Consider the following 20,522-nt stretch of genomic DNA (forward strand, 5'->3'; position numbering starts at 1 on the left):
GATGCCATGATCTTAGTTTTCTGAATGTTGAGCTTTAAGCCAACTTTTTCACTCTCCTCTTTCACTTTCATCAAGAGGCTCTTTACTTCTGCGCTTTCTGCCATAAGTGTGGTGTCATCTGCGTATCTGAGGTTATTGATATTTCTCCCAGCAATCTTGATTCCAGCTTATGCTTCCTCCAGCCCAGCATTTCTCATGATGTACTCTGCATAGAAGTTAAATAAGCAGGGTGACAATATACAGCCTTGACGTACTCCTTTTCCTATTTGGAACCAGTCTGTTGTTCCATATCTAGTTCTAACTGTGGCTTCCTGACCTGCATATAGGTTTCTCAAGAGACAGGTCAGATGGTCTGGTATTCCCATCTCTTTCAGAATTTTCCACAGTTTATTGTGATCCACACAAAGGCTTTGGCATAGTCAGTAAAGCAGAAATAGATGTTTTTCTGGAACTCTCTTGCTTTTTCGATGATGCAGCAGATGTTGGCAATTTGATCTCTGGTTCCTCTACCTTTTCTAAAACCAGCTTGAACATCTGGAAGTTCATGGTTCACGTACTGCTGAAGCCTGGCTTGGAGAATTTTGAGCATTACTTTGCTAGCGTGTGAGATGAGTGCAATTGTGCGGTAGTTTGAGCATTCTTTGACATTGCCTTTCTTTGGGATTGGAATGAAAACTGACCTTTTCTAGTCCTGTGGCCACTGCTGAGTTTTCCAAATTTGCTGACATACTGAGTGCAGCACTTTCACAGCATCATCTTTCAGGATTTGAAATAGCTTAACTGGAATTCCATCACCTCCACTAGCTTTGTTTGTAGTCATGCTTCCTAAGGCCCACTTGACTTCACATTCCAGGATGTCTGGCTCTAGGTAAGTGATCACACCATCGTGATTATCTGGGTCGTGAAGAACTTTTTTGTACAGTTCTTTTGTGTATTCTTGCTATCTCTTCTTAATATCTTCTGCTTCTCTTAGGTCCATACCATTTCTGTCCTTTATTGGGCCCATCTTTGCATGAAATGTTCCCTTGGTATCTCTGATTTTCTTGAAGAGATCTCTGGTCTTTCCCATTCTATTGTTTTCCTCTAATTCTTTGCATTGATAGCTGAGGAATGCTTCCTTATCTCTCCTTGCTATTCTTTGGAACTCTGCATTCAGAGGGGTATATCTTTCCTTTTCTCCTTTGCTTTTCACTTCTCTTCTTTTCACAGCTACTTGTAAGGCCTCCTCAGGCAGCCATTTTGCTTTTTTGCATTTCTTTTTCTTGGGGATGGTCTTGATTCCTGTCTCCTATACAATGTCACGAATCTCCGTCCATAGTTCATCAAGAGTATTTTAATATAAGTGGGATGGAGTTATGTTACCTACAAGGAGGCAGAGTCCTGGCTGTAGGAGTTAGTAAGTTGTTTTAAGAACAAATTGATAAGAAGCAATAGACTAGATGTTCCATAAAAGTAGAGTGTAGATTTGATCTGGGGCTATGTTTGTAACTTAGGACAAGGGTGATAAGGATTTGGGCCAGATGGCCTACAGGGCTAACTCCCAAAGTGGCAGACATTGTCCCTGGAAGCCCAATTGCCCTTGAAGAGATACCGCCAACAGATGGACTTCTAGCAGGCACCTGTCACCTAGCCCTAGCCCTAGCAGGTTCACTGAGAGCTGCTGTTGTTGCACATTTTGTAGGAAACATGGAAGATGAAGGCCTGACTATCTAGAGGGATTAGATATTATATAGTATTTCCCTCCCAAGGGCCAGCTATTTTCTGGTTGTCTCTCCCAAAGATAGTAGAGGCAACATTGTGGGTGCAGACAGGGCTCAGGAAAAGAGCATGAAACAGGAGGGAAGGGGGCAGGGCGCAACTTTTGAGAGAATGACGTAGCCCAAGGGCATAACATAAACTGATTAAAATTAAATGGGTCCAAGACAAATTTAACTAAACCTTGATTCTCAATCTGCAAGCTTAATGACACACCCAGAGGCACCAGGACAGTTCCAAGGCACTATCAAAAGACCGAGGAGTGGGTCGTTCTCCAATTGTTAGAATGACCCTCCCTCTTTAGCATAAGAAATCACACACTGGACTGTGCTTCTCTCTGAATCCGAACAAATCTACCTCTTACCTATTGCTGTGTCTCTCACTGAATTTTTTGCAATGAGACATCAAGACCCTGAGCTTCATTAGGTCCTGAAACCAGGCACCCTGGGTTTTGGCTGGGCTTAAGTCCCAGTCGTATATGACTGAGTGACTAAGCATAGCACAGAATCCCTGCCATGTGGGTTTGATTCCCAGTCTTAGGTAAACAGTTTCAAACACAACTTTCAGAAATGGAAAGATGATGACCTACCCAATACTTTGTAAGCAGTGGCATAGATGAAGAGAGGAGCTGAAGGACAGGAGGAAAAAAGCAGTGGGAAAAACATGCGGAGGAATCCCCTTCATAACCTGCTGGAAAATCTGCTAAGTACCTGACCTGTGTTCACAGTTTTCATTGGCCTGATCCTTGGCACAAAAAAGATAAAGGACAGAAGAAACCCCACCCGCTTAGGCAACAGCTACTAAGGTGCAACCGATAGTAGAGCCTTCAGGACACACTGGGGACTAGCCCCTAGCAGAGTCCCTCAGTTGCACCCACTGCCATTCAGGGGATTCGGGGAAACAAGAAATTAGAGATTGTAAAGGAATTTAGATTTTGTTAGCCATATGTCCTTCCAGCCATCGGAGCAAAGACCTCCTTAACCAGAGGTCTTTTGAAATCTGAGACTGAGCTGCTTGAGCTTTCTGTCGAGTTTGTTTTTGCTGTCCTGTTTTCCAGCACGCTAGGCTTCTTGTCACTGCCACTGCGCTGGGTTTTCTTCATGTTCAGCATCCATCACGTGAGTTTTCACCAAGTTGGGCTTCTGGTGTGCTTGGCCTCCGCCTTGCGGGGACCGAGCCAAGATTGTTTCAGCCAAATTAAATCCAAGTCACGGAGCCAGATATGTTGGGGGAGTGTATAATTTCCTCGGTTCTGTCTCACCACAGCAAAAATTTGAAGCGGCAGACCAGTGTTTCAGCTCAGTTACAGCTCAGTTTAAATGGCAAACCAGTGTTACAGCTTGGTTACAGCTCAGTTTTATTTGGCAAGCAAAGGAAAACACATCCTTGAGATGTGAGGGCCGGCCGACCCAAAAGAAGAGAGGAGCTCAATTTTGGCTCCTCTTTTTATGTTTTTTTCTCCTCCTCCTGAGCCTGCCCTATGTAAATTGGGCTAGCCAGGAGGGCTATTTGTTTCACCTGAGGTTCTCACTCCTGTCCCTGGACCTTCCTTTGTTCTATTTTTTCAGGCTTTTTCCTTTGTTTTTTGGCCACCGCTATTTTGGACTCCTTTTTCCTATTCTAGCTACCTAACAGTTTGAAGGCAGGGGCATAATACCTTTGTTCTTCTTTCTCAAGATTGCTTTGGCTATTTGGGGTCTTTTGTGGTTCTACATAAAATATGGGATTATTTGTTTTAGTTCTGTGAAAAATGTCACGGCTGAATGTGCTTTGGGTAGTGGGGACATTTTAGCAATATTAATTCATCCGGTCCATGAACACAAACTATCTTTCCATTTATTAGTATCATCTTTAGTTTCTTTAATCAGTTTTGTAGTTTCAGAGTATGTGTCTTTTACCTGCTTGGTTAAATTTATTCCTAGATATTTTACTCTTTTTGATTCAACTGTAAATACGATTTTCTTGATTTTTCTTTTTGATAGTTCATTTTAGTATATAGAAACGCAACAGATTTCTCTATATTAGTTTCATATCATGAAACTTTGAATTCATTTATTAGTTCTAATAGTTTTTTGTGTACTCTTTAGGATTTTCTATATATATTATCATGTCTTCTGCAAACAGTAATGATTTTACTTCTTCTCTTCCATTTTGGATGCCTCTTATTCTTATTCTCCTCTGATTGCTGTGGCTAGAATTTACAGTACTATGTTAAATACAAGTGGCAAGAGTGGACATCCTCATCTTGTTCCTGATCCTAGAGGAAAAGCTTTTAGGTTTTCATCATTGAATATGATGTCAGTTGTGTGTTTGTCATGCATGTGTGCATGCATGCGTGCACACTCAGTCACTGTCATGTCAACCCTTTACAACCCTGAGAACTATAGCTCACCGGGCTCCTCTGTTCATGGACTTACCCAGGCAAGAATATTGGAGTGAGTGGCCATTTTCTTCTCCAGGGGATCTTGTGGACCACATCTCCTGTGTCTCCTGCAGTGGCAGGTGGATTCTTTACCATTACACCACCTGGGAAGCCCCCATGTTTGTCATAAATGGCCTTTATTGTTTTGATGTATGTTCCCTCTATACCAACTTTGTCAAGAGTTTTTATCATGAATGGGTGTTGAATTTTGCCAAATGCTTTTTCTGCATCTATTAAGATGATCATATGATACCATTCTTGATATTTTTGTTTGTTTTAATCAAAATATAATTATTGTATCTACTATTTTATTATCTTTTGAAGACAAGATGTGTAATGACCATTTTATCAAGTTAGTAAACATACTTCTGACTGTCATTCTAATGCCTGGGCTCTGTATCCTCCTGGTAACCTAGGCTAGAAACCTTGAGATTGTCTTTTGATAAGCTCATCTCCCTCATTCATTATTTATATCCAGTTGAAATCAGAGTCTCCCACTTCTAACCCCTGGGATATCATGAAATCATTTGTCCCTCTGTAGTCCCACTATATCTGTCCTATCTTGGCCTCTCCATTCCTAACCTAGACTATTTTAGTCAATTCCTAAATAATTAGCAGTTATCCATAACTGTAATTTTTCTGAACTCTGATTATCTTACTTCTGTTGGATTGCTGCAACTAAAACTCCTTATTCATGATTTTTAGAACCCCACAGCTAACCTTTCTTTTTAGCTTTATTACCTAAACTTTCTTTCTTCTTTACATTCTTCCTGTCCTTATTTGCTTCCTCCTTTCCTCCTCCTTTTCTTCCTGTCTTTTCTCTTTCATTTCTTTTCTGCCTCCTGAAACACTGTACTTCTTTTATATAGTAATGTTGCTTATTCTTGCCCAAACATGCCATGTTTTCAAGTGCTGTTGCCCCAGCTTAGAATGCCTGTCTCTACCTTTTGAGATTTCATTTAATCCCCAGCCCTAGATCAGGTGCCATCTTCTTTTGAAGTCTTCCTCAACTGGAATTAATAGCTACCTTCTCTGCCCTTTCAGTGCATTTTTCCATATACTTCATTTGTGTTCTGCCTTCTATTGCTATATACCTGCCTTCCTCCTACATGGATTTCTTTCTTTTTTTAATATTTTAATGTTACATTTTATTTAGAGTCATAAATTATTTTATTAACTCTTTACATCAACAATTACTACTAAAGTAGTTTTTAAGGAATATCAATAAAATGTTTCTTTCCAATGGAATTTTCAGTAGTATAATTGTAAGCAGTCTTTTTCTTATGATTTTGTCCCTTTTAGGCTGGATCAGTTCACGTGAGAATTCGACGAGATGCCAATGAACAAATGGTTCTTGCTCATGTGACCAACAGGCTGTACACGCTTGTATCTACTCTGACTGTTCAGATATTCAAGGATGATTGGATCAGGCCTGCCTTACTGTCTGGGCCTGTTGCAGCCAATGTCCTAAACTTTACAGATCATCACATAATCCCAATGCCTCCTCTGAAGGGTACTGATGATTCAAACCCTGTCACATCAACTCCAACTAAACCTAGTAGTCCACCTCCAGAATTTTCATTTAACACCCCTGGAAAAAATGTGAGCCCAGTTATTCTTCTAAATACGCAAACAAGACCTTACGGTTTGGGTCTTAATCATGGACACGCACCTTATAGCAGCGTGCTTAATCAAGGACTTGGAGTTCCAGGCATTGGAGCAACCCAAGGATTCAGGACTGGTTTTACAAATATCCCAAGTAGATATGGAACTAACAATAGAATTGGACAACCAAGACCATGATGTACTATAATTTAATTTATTTTTATGAGGAATATTGACTCCTTGAGTTTCAGTTTATTTGGTAATCCACTTTGCATCGACTGTTCAATCATTTACTCTAAATAGTTAGAGAGTAGTAGGCTTGTTCACATTTCATGAAACCAATGAAACTATATTTTTGTAAAACATTTGGGGCAGTGAGAACCTTTTAAATGTTATAGACTTTAAATAGGCTTCCTTTAGAAAGCGTGTTCTCTAAATTTGAATTTTGCTATCTTTGGTTTTGTAGTTGACTGCAGTGTGATATAACATTACCTTTATAAGAGAACCACTTGATGGAGTAGATTTGTCACATTATTAAAAATATAATGCTTTCTTCAGTGAAATTTATAAACTTGCTTCTTGAGTACACATTTTAGGAAAGGAAAAAAAGGTCTATTCTAAAAGTAAAAGTCTCTTTTATAGGTTTTCCAAACTTAATTGCTACATTTTTCTTTGAGGTCCTCCTGTGGTATGCAAAGTAAGAGCAAACATTTTTATCAGAAATTTTGAAACATATTTTACTATCTGGCACAGTTAAAAATTTTTAATTATCAGTTTTTTAATAGTTTTTCTCATTAAAAAATTTCAATACATTTGTAAGTGACCCATCAGTCTCACAATGTCTTATTTTGGTTAAATAAACATCTTATCCTTAAGTGATATGCAGTGAAGGAATCCCAATCAGTCTTACATTTAATTAAATACTGAGATAATGATAGATTTTTATCCTTTCTGTCACCTTTTTATTGGTTGACTTTAATTTTTCATTTTATTAACAAAATATCACATATGTGGAATTCCACACAGTGTAGTACTTTTTGATCCTTTTTTCAAAGTTGCATGAACAATTTGAATTTAAATTATATAATTTTGCCAAAACCTAGTGCACCTTAGATTTATAAGTATTGGTTAGATCTGCAGTAGGCAGTTTCTAACTTATTTTGTTCTGCTTTATTGAAAATAGTGAATTGTTAACATTTATAATGAAGTGTGAGAATCATGTAGATTATTTTATTTTTAAATTATTTTCCAAATGCAAATGTTAAGGACTTTCCAACATGGCCAGTATTACTTATAAAAAGTATAACAAGCAACAGTCACAAATTATCTATGATTTTTTTTTTTTCTCGTTTTATCATGCATTTTATACTTAGGTTTTAAAAATGGATTTTGAGAGTGGATTCAGCTTTTCTAGAATTCAGTACTCCTAGAGATTTGTGACATTTCCAGCCATCAGCAACTATCTAGAGAAGTGTTTGTTTGTTTTTTAATTTGCAACTTTCTTCAATCAACTCATCCTCTTTTAAATATAAGCAACCCTCCCAAATTCCTGTTTCTTTACAGTGGAGTAATAATAAACATCTAAGAAGCCATCTCTGTCAAGTAGAATTGTAGTCACGCTGTGACAGTAAGTGACCAGGTCCCAAGTAACTTTTGCTTGATGAGGAGTTGATTGTTGTCTTTGACATTTGCAGCCCTGTTCAGCCATTTGACCTGCTGAAGAAATAGAGCCCATGCCACCTTGACCGTTGGGGAACATGAAATGTAAATGTGATAAGGCAACCTGTTCCTTGACATTTGTCTTTCATTCTCCAACTATTTCTATACCTATTATTGGTCTACTATTACAGGGTGATTTTTCGTCCATTGATCTCCTCTAAATGTGAATTTGGGTCATGCATGAAATCTGAAGAACTGCCTTGTACTGAATGATGATTAAGAGGTATGTGCTGCCACTCTATGCATGTCTTCTCCATCTCCAGGGGATTTTTAAAGTGCCCGGGCACTAAACACAGTTCTGTGCAAGGTTAAATGCCTGTTTCCTCAACACTCATTCAGAGATTACATCTATTCTGTTGTCCTTCCAAAGGTGCTTTGATAACCGACTGCACTACTTGAGAAATTGCATATGGGTTCTTGAAGGGTTGGCTCTACTTGCCGAAATTTGATAATGCCAACTGCTGCAGGTGACATTGCTCCAGGCATTATTATATAAAGAAGTCTTATTTGCCAACCGTTGGATAGGTTCTGGATATGAAAATAAGAAACTTGGCCAGCGTAAGCCTAGATTCAGTAGCCTAACTGGTAAATCTTGCCATGGAGTTACATGAAGCTAGACCAAGAAGCACGTTTGAGTTAAAAACTTGACCCATGGTTTGTGATTAAGAGCAAGTTCCATGGAGTGTGATTAATCTTGTTTGAGAAATTACTGTTTTATATGGAGGAAAACACTGGGCTGGAAGACAAGAGATTTGGATTCCAGTCCTGATGCTGCCACTGTTGAGTAGTTTTATAACCATGGGTAAGTCATTTAACTCCTCTGAGCTTTCTCATCTGTAAAGTTAGGGTGGGGAATGAAGTAGTTGATCTGTAAATTGTCAGCTCTAAAACTGTATTACTAAATCTGCAGAAAATATATCCACTTGTGAAATAGAATATTGTACCAAGAATTTCTTTTTAGTGACTACCTCAACATACAGGCCTAGTGTTACCTATGCCAACACCCAAGCCATTAATTTGAGGTGCCATGAGAACAGAGAGTAAACTAAAGGCTGACATTTGGTTTTGTGTATTTCAGAGTTGCCTCAACTTAAATCTGTTTAGCTTAAACAGATTTTTCTTAGACTTCTTTCTTTGTGAGGAAGGATTATTTTGGGAGGTGTTGGGGAAAAGATTAGGACAGGGTACTCTTACCTTTCACAGGGTACGAAAGAATGGGATCCATTTTTTCTTCTTTAATCTCTGAAGTCACAGATGGAATTGCATACATGTATCAGCAACTGGTTTAGCTACTCATTCAAGCATCTGATTGAGCTACTCATAAACTGCCAATTTTTTGCTTAACTAAAGATTGCTGATTTTGCGGGGGGAGCCTGATCTGCTTTTTATACAAGAAAATACTTTTACATTCCAAATTGTTTGAATTAAACTATTTGAATAAAGAACATTCGTGAACTTTTCTCTCTGCTTTTAAATAATTTTGGCCTGTTTGTTTCAAGAGCTATTTATTGGTAACTTTATCTCATATTCAGCAAATGCTCGTCAGGAGTATAGTACATGCCATGCACTGTACTAAGTAAATGTGCATATAGTATATAAATTTTGGTGACCTGCTATTCTTGAGACTGAAGAGAATACAAGGATAAACAGGAATCCCCTTCAAGTAGCTGATAGAAGTGACCTATTTATCAGTTCAGTTCAGTCGCTCAGTCGAGTCTGACTCTTTGTGACCCCATGGACTGCAGCACGCCAGGTCTCCCTCTCCATCACCAACTCCCGGAGTTTACTCAAACTCATGTCCATTGAGTCGGTGATGCCATCCAACCATCTTATCCTCTGTCTTCTCCTGCCTTCAGTCTTTTCCAGCATCAGGGTCTTTTCAAATGAGTCAGTTCTTCACATCAAGTGGCCAAAGTATTGGAGTTTCAGCTTCAGCATCAGTCCTTCCAATGAATATTCAGGACTGATTTCCTTTAGGATGGACTGATTGGATCTCCTTGCAGTCCAAGGGACTCTCAAGAGTCTTCTCCAACACCACAGTTCAAAGGCATCAATTCTTCAGCGCTCAGCTTTCTTTGTAGTCCAACTCTCACATCCATACATGACCACTGGAAAAACCATGACTTTGACTAGACAGACCTTTGTTGGCAAAATAGTATCTCTGCTTTTTAACATGCTGTCTAGGTTTGTCATAACTTTTCTTCTAAGGAGCAAGTGTCTATTAATTTTATGGCTGCAGTCACCATCTGCAGTTATTTTGAAGCACAAAAAAAGAAAGTCTCTCACTGTTTCCATTGTTTCCCCATCTATTTGCCATGAAATGATGGGACCTGATGCCATGGTCTTAATTTTCTGAATGTTGAGGTTTAAGCCAACTTTTTCACTCTCTTTCACTTTCATCAAGAGGCTCTTCTGTGCTTTCTGCCATAAGTATGGTGTCTTCTGTGTATCTGAGGTTATTGATATTTCTCCCAGCAATCTTGATTCCAGCTTGTGCTTCATCCACTCCAACATTTCTCGATGTACTCTGAATATAAGTTAAATAAGCAGGGTGACAATATAAGTTAAATAAGCAGGGTGACGTACTGGAACCAGTACGTTTCCTGATTTAGAACAAGTCTGTTGTTCCATGTCCATTTGTTCTAATTGTTGATTCTTGACCTGCATACAGATTTCTCAGGAGGCAGGTCAGGTGGTCTGGTATTCCCATCTCTTTCAGAATTTTCCACAGTTTGTTGTGATCCACACAGTCAAAAGCTTTGACATAGTCAGTATGCAGAATTAGATATTTTTCTGGAACTCTCGTGATTTTTTGATGATCCAGTGGATGTTGGCAATTTGATCTCTGGTTCCTCTGCCTTTTCTAAATCCAGCTTGAACATCAGGAAGTTCACGGTTCACGTACTGTTGAAGCCTGGCTTGGAGAATTTTGAGCATTACTTTGCTAGTGTGTGAAATGAGTGCAGTTGTGCAGTAGTTTGAGCATTCTTTGGCATTGCTTTTCTTTGGGATTGGAATGAAAACTGACCTTTTCCAGTCCTGTGGCCACTGCTGAGTTTTCCCAATTTGCTGGCTTATTGAGTGCAGCACTTTCAAAGCATCATCTTTTAGGATTTGAAATAGCTCAACTGGAATCCATTACCTCCACTAGCTTTGTTCATCATGATGCTTCCTAAGACCCACTTGACTTTGTGTTCGAGGATGTCTGGCTCTAGGTGATCACACCATCATGATTATCTGTGTTGTGAAGATCTTTTTGTATAGTTCTGTGTATTCTTGCCACGTCTTCTTAATATCTTCTGCTTCTATTAGGTCCATACCATTTCCGTCCTTTATCGTGCCCATCTTTGCATGAAATGTCCCTTGGTATCTCTGATTTTCTTGAAGAGATCTCTAGTCTTTCCTATTCTATTCTTTTCCTCTATTTCTTTGCATTGATCACTGAGGAGGCTTTCTAATCTCTCCCTGCTATTCTTTGGAACTCTCCATTCAAATAAGTATATCTTTCCTTTTCTCCTTGCTTTTAGCTTCTCTTCTTTTCTCAACTATTTGTAAGGCCTCCTCAGATAACCATTTTGCCTTTTTGCATTTCTTTTTCTTGGTCTTGATCCCTGCCTCCTGTACAATGTCACCAACCCTCCATCCATAGTTTTTCAGGCACTCAGTCTATCAGATCCAATCCCTTGAATCTAGTTGTCACTCCCACTGTATAATCGTAAGGGATTTGATTTAGGTCATACCTGAATGGTCTAGTGGTTTTCCCTACTTTCTTCAATATAAGTCTGAATTTGGCAATAAGGAGTTCATGATCTGAGCCACGGTCAGCTTCTGGTCTTGTTTTTGCTGACTGTATAGAGCTTCTCCATCTTTGGCTGCAAAGAATGTAATCAATCTGATTTTGGTATTGACCGTCTGTTGATGTCCATGTGTAGAATCTTCTCTTGTGTTGGAAGAGGGTGTTTGCTATGACCAGTGCGTTCTCTTCACAAAACTCTATTAGCCTTTGGCCTGCTTCATTCTGTACTCCAAGGCCAAATTTGCCTGTTACTCCAGGTGTTTCTTGACTTCCTACTTTTGCATTCCAGTCCCCTGTAATGGAAAGGACATCTTTTTGGGTGTTAGTTCTAGAATGTCTTGTAGGTCTTCATAGAACCATTCAGCTTCAGCTTCTTCAGCATTACTGGTCGGACCATAGACTTGCATTACTGTGATGTTGAATGGTTTGCCTTGGGAACGAACAGATAATTCTGTCATTTTTGAGATTGCATCCAAGTAATGCATTTTAGACTCTTGACTGTGATGACTACTCCATTTCTTCTAAGAGATTCTTGCCCACAATAGTAGATAAAATGGTCATCTGAGTTAAATTCACCCGTTTATACATGTCATCAAGTTAAACGCCCTCCCACTTCCTCTTCTTTGGCCTCATTTTCCTAGCATCCTCCTCTTTACTGTCTCCTTTTTATTTGAGTGATGAAATTAAGAAAGTTGATTTCCATGGAAGAGACCGGCTAAGAAGGTGATGATGCCCTACATCATCCTGATATCCGTAAAAGAAGAAAACGTTTAGAAGGGGTGAGTTAGGCAGACACTCTTGAGAAGGATAATTTTTAGATATATAGTGGATTGCTGTTTACTTTCAGACCCTTGAAGTATATGAGCAAAGTTTGTTTCGTATTTTTATTAGCCAGGCCTTTATTGCAATCATGCAATTTAAAGAAACAATCCAAACATCTCAGTAACTTACAACATTAAGCATACATTTCTTATAAGTCTGCAGGGCACCTGGGGCAGTTTTTTTGAGCAAAGATTTTTAAATCACCAGGCTGAAAGTAATGGAGTCCCCAGAGCATTCAGAGGCTTAGGGTACCCTTTATTTAAGCAATTACTAGTTTAAAAGCACCTTTAAGAACACTGACATCATCGTCATCAAGTTGCCACCCAACAAGCTGAACCTCTTGCAGAAAAGTTAGTTTGGATAACACGTGGCTAAGTTTCCTGACTAATGATGCATCAGGTAAGAGTCCTTTCGTACTAAAGTCAAAAAACACGAGTTGCTTAAGATTCTCAAATCCACTCATGAAGGCAAGCCATCCATCGCTGCTTACACAATTTCCCGCCAAATCCAACTGCTGGAAGTTTTCCAGAGGATTCTTTTCAAAAAATACACCTGAATAAAAACAGAAATAAATCCATTAACTGGAAAAAAGGTGTTTTTGTTTTGTTTTGTTTTGTTTTTTTAAGAGAAATGGCTATGTTTGTACCAGTGCTTTGCTTAAGAAAGAAATTCTCTGTGTAGTTAGAAAAGTGATTATAAACCTGGTTCATTATATTTACAAAATATATTTTTCCTAAAGTGTAAGGGAATCTGATAAATAGAAATTATAGGAAACCAATATAAATGACTTACATACTTTTTCTCTTCTGACTTTTCCAAGTAATGGAAGATTGTGTAAAAATTGAGATGTGGGAGATACAATTGAAATATTCAGTACCTGTTTTCAAAACTGGAGTCAGACTTTGGCAACATTACATCATTTCCTCTTCTGGAGAAGCATACGCTACCTAACAATTGTTTCTTTGGGTATGAAATGTTCCAAACTGTAAACTTCAGTAAGTAAACTCCTTCAGTATCTCAAGATAGAGTTTTGGGGTTGTTATTTTTCACCCTCTTTAAACTCTTCAAGGAATTTCCTTATAGAATGCTGCTGCTGCTGCTAAGTCGCTTCATTCGTGTCCGACTCTGTGCGACCCCATAGATGGCAGCCCACCAGGCTCTGCCGTCCCTGGGATTCTCCAGGCAAGAACACTGGAGTGGGTTGCCATTTCTTTCTCTGATGCATCAAAGTGAAAAGTGAAAATGAAGTCGCTCTGTTGTGCCCAACTCTTAGCGACCACATGGACTGAAGCCTTCCAGGCTCCTCCATCCATGGGGTTTTCCAGGCAAGAGTACTGGAGTGGGGTGCCATTGCCTTCTCCACCTTATAGAATAGGGCACTCTAAAGTACCTCCTCCAGGGACTGCCCTTATGGCAGAAAGCAAAGAAGAACTAAAGAGCCTCTTGATGAAAGTGAAAGAGGAGAGGGAAATAGTTGGCTTAAAACTCAACATTCAGAAAACAGATCATGGCATCTGGTCCCATCAGTTCATGGCAAATATATGGGGAAACAATGGAAACAATGAGAGACTTTCTTTTTTTGTGCTTCAAAATAACTGCAGATGGTGACTGCAGCCATAAAATTAAAAGACACTTGCTCCTTAGAAGAAAAGTTATGACAAACCTAGACAGCATATTAAAAAGCAGAGACATTACTTTGCCAACAAAGGTCCATCTAGTCAAAGCCATGGTTTTTCCAGTAGTCATGCATGGATGTGAGAGTTGGGACTATAAAGAAAGCTGAGCACCAAAGAACTGATGCTTTTGAACTGTGGTGTTGGAGAAGAGTCTTGAGAGTCCCTTGGACTGCAAGGAGATCCAACCAGTCCATCCTAAAGGAAATCAGTCCTGAATATTCATTGGAAGGACTGATGCTGAAGATGAAACTCCAATACTTTGGCCACCAGATGTGAAGAACTGACTCATTTGATAAGACCCTGATGCTGGGAAAGATGGAAGGCGGGAGGAGAAGGAGATGACAGGATGAGATGGTTGGATGGCATCACTGACTCAATGGACATGAGTAAACTCCAGGAGTTGGTAATGGAGAGGGAGACCTGGCATGCTGCACTCCATGGGGTTGCAAAGAGTCAGATAGAACTGAGTGACTGAACTGAACAGGGCTGTCCTGGTGGCTCAGTGGATCAGAATCCACCTGCCAATGCAGGAGACAGGGTTTCAATCCCTGGTCCAGGCAGATCCCACATGCCTCAGAGCAGCTAAACCCATACGCCACCACTGTTATGCCTGTGCTCAAGAGCCTGCCAACTACAAATTCTGAGTCCACACACCCTATAGTCCATGCTCTGCAACAAGAGAAGCCACTGCAAGAAGAAGCATGCTTACTGCAACTAGAGAGTAGTCCCCACTCTCTGCAATTGGAGAAAAGCCTGTGTAGCAACAAAGACCCAGCACAACCATAAAGAAATAAATAAATGTTTAAAATTATTAAAAAAAAAATACTCCTACAATGGAAAGGTAAATATCCTAGCCATTACCATGAAGTCAAAGGTAACACCCTAAGTAACGGAGGAGTAAAGAATATGTAGGTTTCTGGGTCTGAAAGGCTGCACAGAGCAAAGCCACTCCACCTGCCTGGACTGCACACTCCTGAGTGTTACAGGAGAGGGGAATATAGCTCTGCTCTGTAAGCCAAGGTGTGGCTGGGTCTCCTTAGACCAGCTTAGCCTGTGCCCAGCCTCATTCATACATAGGGCCTCACTTTCTCCTTTCTTCCTCCTTCCCATAATGAGCCCTTCTTTCTTCCTCATAGGTTTCTCCCTTCTCTTCTTACACCTCATTCTCAAGTCCTTTCTGTCTCTGCCTCATTCCCAGGTTCTTCCCAGCAGACTATGTGCTCAGTCAAAATACTGGTTTCCATTTAGCATGTCTGCATATAAAGCTCCTTCCTCCACAAAAAGCAACTTCATTTCTCCTTCTCAATTACCAGAACAGATTGCATCACCTGAAAGGAACTTTAACGAAGAATTTCAAGCCCACCCCACCCTCAAAGGGTAAGCTATTTATACAGGCTACCTGCCAGGCTTAAAGAATGGTATCAATTAGAGAGATTTTTGGATAATTACCAGAATGTGCACAAGCACAGGAACCAAGAACAAGCAATGTAATCCACAAGGGCACGCATTTTGTTCATTGAATCTGGCGTTTTTGTCATCATGAGGAGCAGACTACTGAGAGAAGAGGAGTCAGTGACATTTAGCTCTGTAGGCTGTATGTGGGTTGTGGAGAATGCAAGTGGCTTGATCCTAATTCCAGGCAGAATCTCAGATTCTCTGGGTAGAAGGATTCTGATCCTTGAAGGGTTCCTACAACCTAAACAAAGCTCTAGTGTGGCAGAGACCACCCTGTAGTTCCCCTGAGCCAGAACTCTTACCATTTATTCATTCAACAAACAGTTTTGAGTGCCTACCATGTATCCTGGATTGTGCTGGGTGCTGGGGATAACATAAAAGGACATTGGTCTCTGTCTCCTTGGGCTTACATGTAGTGAAAACATGCATAATGAAGTAACTGGATGGAAGATAGGTGCTGTGGGAGGTCCAGGTGCCTTGGGAACACACAAAGGCAATAGACCTTCCAGCCCCACTTTGTTTGCAGAGCAGTGGCAGCTGCGCTTATATGCTCCAGGAGAAAGACGAGGATCCTTCTCAGGGAAAAGTGAACTGCCTCCAAGGAAAGGCCCTACACAGGGAAAGCTATTTTTCTTTCCTGACCACCCACGGTGAACCTAAGCCCCTCCCTCAGGTGCAGGGAGCTTCCTACCAACTTGTGCCTCACTCTGAAATGTGAAGAGAACAGGAATACCAGACAGTTGAGAATAGCCTCCAACAAGGAACTAAAGACAGACAAAGAGTCGAACAAAAAGCTCCCAAGAAATGAGGCAACATAGGGATCAAGAAAAACAAACTTCATAAATTTAGTTTTTTTCAGAGACCCCCAAAAGTTACTGTGTCTAACAATAAAAATAAGATGCTATTTTTAAAAAATTACAAGTATATAGCAAAACAGAGCACTTGGAAAATTCTGAGGATCCATTTGGCAGAATGATTTGGCCCAGAACTTACCACTGAGCTATAGAACATAAGTATGGTCTGTGGTGGTTCTTTTTTTTTTTTTTTTTTTTTTTTTTTTTTTAGGAAAAAATGGGATAATGGAGTTCAGATGTGATGCCTGTCTGAGAACATGCTAGATTGTGAGTTTAGCCTCAAACATTTAAATCAAACTATGTCATCTAAATAAGTGAGGACAGGTGCAGTAGATCCCTGAGCTCACAATGATTCCTATTCAATAGTCCCAGATTGCTGATCAGGAAGAAACAAAATTTGGGGAGTCAAAATTTAAACATGGCAATTACAGCTTTAAGATGAAGTGTAATCTCTAAGGAAGAAGAGTGGAGAACCTAGGACCAGGTTCTAAGGAAAATTGGGAGCACTTAACATCTGTATGGAGAAACTGCCATGGCAAAGGAAACTCAGACGTTACCAAGGTAGCATGGAAGTCAAGAGAACATTTTGAAAAGGAGAGAGTACTCAGTGTCAACTTTTACATAGGTAAGTCAAACACTTTGGGAAAATACCCACTGAGTCCTATGCAAGTGTGTAGAGTCAGCTGGAATAAGTAGGAAGCAGAGGATGGTCAGATAGTGGAGATGTGTTGAGGGTACATAAATTTTTGCCTTGAAGGAAAGGAGGGAGAGGATGACAGTCATAGGAGGAAGATAGGAGTCAGGAAGAGTTCTATATAAAATGAGAGAGATTTGAGCACCTTTAAAAACTGATAGGAAAAAGTAAAGAAGGGCATAATTGGTGAAATGATCTTGAACAGGGATGAGGGCAGAGATGGGATCTCAATCAAGGCTAGAGCAGAGAGTCTACCCTTAAAGGGGGAGAGACCTACTATAATGTAATAAGAAAAGGAGCGGGGGGGTGGGGGGCGGAAATCACATTCATTGTGAAATAGAGAAAGACATGGATTAAGGAGAATAAAGTTTAAAATTGTTTATATAGAGACAGCTGCATACAGAGGCACAGTAAGATTGTCAGAAAATGTTGACAGGTTGTTTATTGTTTATTCAGAAGTGGATAGATCACTAATTTCACCTATTCACTCATGAATCTATCACTTAACCTGAGAATAAGAACATGGATAAAAACTTGGATCTATTATGTGGTATCTTCCTGTTGTACACATCTGTCCCCGCTGACCCACGGAAACTACTGTTCTGATTTAGAGTTTGTCATTCTTTTGTAGTTTTAAAAATACTGTTTTGACAAGTACTGTGTAAATACAGTTGCTTAGGATATACTTTTAGGGTCTTTTTGATATATAATATATATACCATAAAATTCAACATTTTAAAGTATAACTATAGTGGGTCAGAAACGACTGAGCGACTGAACTGAACTGAACTTATAGTGGGTTTGAGGCTTCCCCACGGGCTCAGCAGTAGAGAGTCTACCTGAAATGCAGGAGATGCGGGCAGGAGACTCGCATTCAGTTCTGGGTTGGGAAGATCCCCTGGAAAAAGGAAATGGCAACCCATTCCAGTATTATTGCCTGAAAAATCCCAATCCATGGGGTTGGGGTCTCAAAAGACATGACTGGGCAACTAAACAGCAACAGCATAGTGGGTTTTAGTATATCCACAAAGTTGTACACCACTATCTAGTTCCAGGACATCTTCATCACCCCCAAAACTGAACTCCACAGCATTAGCAGTCATTCTCACCCAACCCCCCAACATTGGCAACCATTAATCCACTTTTCATCACTATGGATTTGCCCATTTTGGACATTTCATATAAATGTAATCATACTGTATATGGTCTTTTGTGACTGACTGGCTTCTTTCACTTTGTATGATATCTTCATGGTTCATCCATGTTATAGTGTGTTCTAACACTTCATTCCTTTTTATGGCTGAATAATACTCTATTTTGTAGATATATCACATTTTGTTTATCCATTTAGCAGTGATGGACACTTGGGTTGTCTCCACTTTGGGATTATAAAATATATGATGAACATTGCTATGCATGCTTTTATATGGACATATATTTTCATTTCTCTTGGATTCCTCAGGGTGGAATTGGTAATCCTATGTTTAACCATTGGAGAGGTGCCAGAATGTTTTCCTAAGTAGGAAACAGTCCAACCACCAGCATATGAGGGCTCCACTTTTTCTATGTCCTTGTCAACACTTTTTATTACCTGTCCTTTTTTTATTGTAACCATCCTAGTGGATGGTAAGAGGCATTTCACTGTGGCTTCATTTCCCTGATGGCTAATGATACTGAACATTTTTTCTGATGTTTATTAGCCATTTATATATCTTCTTTGGAGAAATGCATATTTAGATTCTTTGTCTTCTCTAAACTCTATCAAGTTGTCTTTTTATCAATGAGTTGTAGGAGTTCTTTATATATTCTAGATAGTAGTCCTTTATCAGATATGTGATATGAATAAAGCCACTACAAACATTCATGTGCCTAGGTCTCCACTTTGATTAATAAAATTATTTATGTAGCTCTGCTTTTTTGTGATTAATTTTGCTTAATTTTTAATCTCTATTCCTTTGTTACTCTTTAAAGAATCATTTTAAGCTTTACTAATCTTTCTTTTGAACTTCCCTGGTGGTTCAGACAGTAAAGCATCTGCCTACAATGTGGGAGACCCAGGTTCAATCCCTGGGTCGGGAAGCTCTGGAGAAGGGAATGGCAACCCACTCCAGTATTTTTGCCGCCACCCCCCCCCCCACCAAAAAAAATCAATATCCAAGCCTACGCCCCAACCAGTAATGCTGAAGAAGCTGAAGTTGAATGGTTCTATGAAGACCTACAAGACCTTTTAAAACTAACACCCCAAAAAGATGTCCTTTTCATTATAGGGGACTGGAATGCAAAAGTAGGAAGTCAAGAAACACCTGGAGTAACAGGCAAATTTGGCCTTGGAGTATGGAATGAAGCAGGGAAAAGGCTAATAGAGTTTTACCAAGAGAACACACTGGTCATAGCAAACACCCTCTTCCAACAACACAAGAGAAGACTCTACACATGGACATCACCAGATGGTCAACACCAAAATCAAATTGATTATATTCTTTGCAGCCAAAGATGGAGAAGCTCTATACAGTCAGCAAAAACAAGACCGGGAGCTGACTGTGGCTCAGATCATGAACTCCTTATTGCCAAATTCAGACTGAAAGTGAAAAAGTAGGGAAAACCACTAGACCATTCAGGTATGACCTAAATCAAATACCTTATGATTATACAGTGGAAGAGAGAAATAGATTTAAGGGACTAGAGATGATAGAGTGCCTGATGAACTATGGACTGAGGTTCGTGACATTGTACAGGAGACAGGGATCAAGACCATCCCCATGGAAAAGAAATGCAAAAAAGCAAAATGGTTATCTGAGGAGGCCTTACAAATAGTTGTGAAAAGAAGAGAAGTGAAAATGAAAGATATAAGCATCTGAATGCAGAGTTCCAAAGAATAGCAAGGAGAGATAAGAAAGCCTTCCTCAGCGATCAATGCAAAGAAATAGAGGAAAACAACAGAATGGGAAAGACTAGAGATCTCTTCAAGAAAATTAGAGATACCAAGTATGGGAACATTTCATGCAAAAATGGGCTTGATAAAGGACAGAAATGGTATGGACCTAACAGAAGCTGAAGATATTAAGAAGAGGTGGCAAGAATATACAGGAGAACTATACAAAACAGATCTTCACAACCCAGATAATCATGATGGTGTGATCACTCACCTAGAGCCAGACATCCTGGAATGTGAGGTCATGTGGGCCTTAGGAAGCATCACTAGGAGCAAAGCTAGTGGAGGTGATAGAATTCCAGTTGAGCTATTTCAAACCCTAAAAGATGATGCTGTGAAAGTGCTGCATTCAATATGCCAGCCAGTTTGGAAAACTCAGCAGTTGCCACAGGACTGGAAAAGGTCAGTTTTCATTTCAATCCCAAAGAAAGGCAATGCCAAAGAATGCTCAAACTACCACACAGCTGCACTCATCTCACACGCTAGTAAAGTAATGCTCAAAATTCTCCAAGCCCGGCTTCAGCAGTATGTGAACCATGAACTTCCAGATGTTCAAGCTGGTTTTAGAAAAGGCAGAGGAACCAGAAATCAAATTGCCAACATCCACTGGATCATGGAGAAAGCAAGAGAGTTCCTGAAAAACATCTATTTCTGCCATATTGACTCTGCCAAAGCCTTTGACTGTGTGGATCACAATAAACTGTGGAAAATTCTGAAAGAGATGGGAATACCAGACCACCTGACCTGCCTCTTGAGAAACCTATATGCAGGTCAGGAAGCCACAGTTAGAAC

At 39.8% G+C, this 20,522-nt stretch overlaps 2 protein-coding genes across 8 annotated transcripts in view; one reads left to right on the forward strand and one right to left on the reverse strand.

Annotated features, from left to right (window-relative positions):
- SLC30A6 (solute carrier family 30 member 6) overlaps positions 1–20,522 on the forward strand; it is a 68,348-nt gene that overhangs the window by 39,285 nt on the left and 8,541 nt on the right. For 5 of the 7 annotated variants that reach the window (XM_055539743.1, XM_055539744.1, XM_055539746.1 and 2 more), the window contains one exon: positions 5,480–8,956. In XM_055539743.1, coding sequence (XP_055395718.1) covers positions 5,480–5,980 — 501 coding nt within the window. In that variant the 3' untranslated portion in view covers positions 5,981–8,956. Of the gene's footprint in view, positions 1–5,479; positions 8,957–20,522 lie in introns of those variants that run through there. The other 2 variants (XR_008700173.1, XR_008700174.1) reach the window with 2 other exon arrangements.
- The window catches only part of NLRC4 (NLR family CARD domain containing 4), a 35,441-nt gene continuing 27,213 nt past the window's right edge, over positions 12,295–20,522 (reverse strand). The window contains exon 8 of the mRNA XM_055539277.1: positions 12,295–12,671. Coding sequence (XP_055395252.1) covers positions 12,379–12,671 — 293 coding nt within the window. The 3' untranslated portion in view covers positions 12,295–12,378. The remainder of the gene's footprint in view (positions 12,672–20,522) is intronic.

Source organism: Bubalus kerabau, chromosome 11 (genome assembly GCF_029407905.1).
Source record: "Bubalus kerabau isolate K-KA32 ecotype Philippines breed swamp buffalo chromosome 11, PCC_UOA_SB_1v2, whole genome shotgun sequence".
Classification (NCBI taxonomy): domain Eukaryota; kingdom Metazoa; phylum Chordata; class Mammalia; order Artiodactyla; family Bovidae; genus Bubalus; species Bubalus kerabau.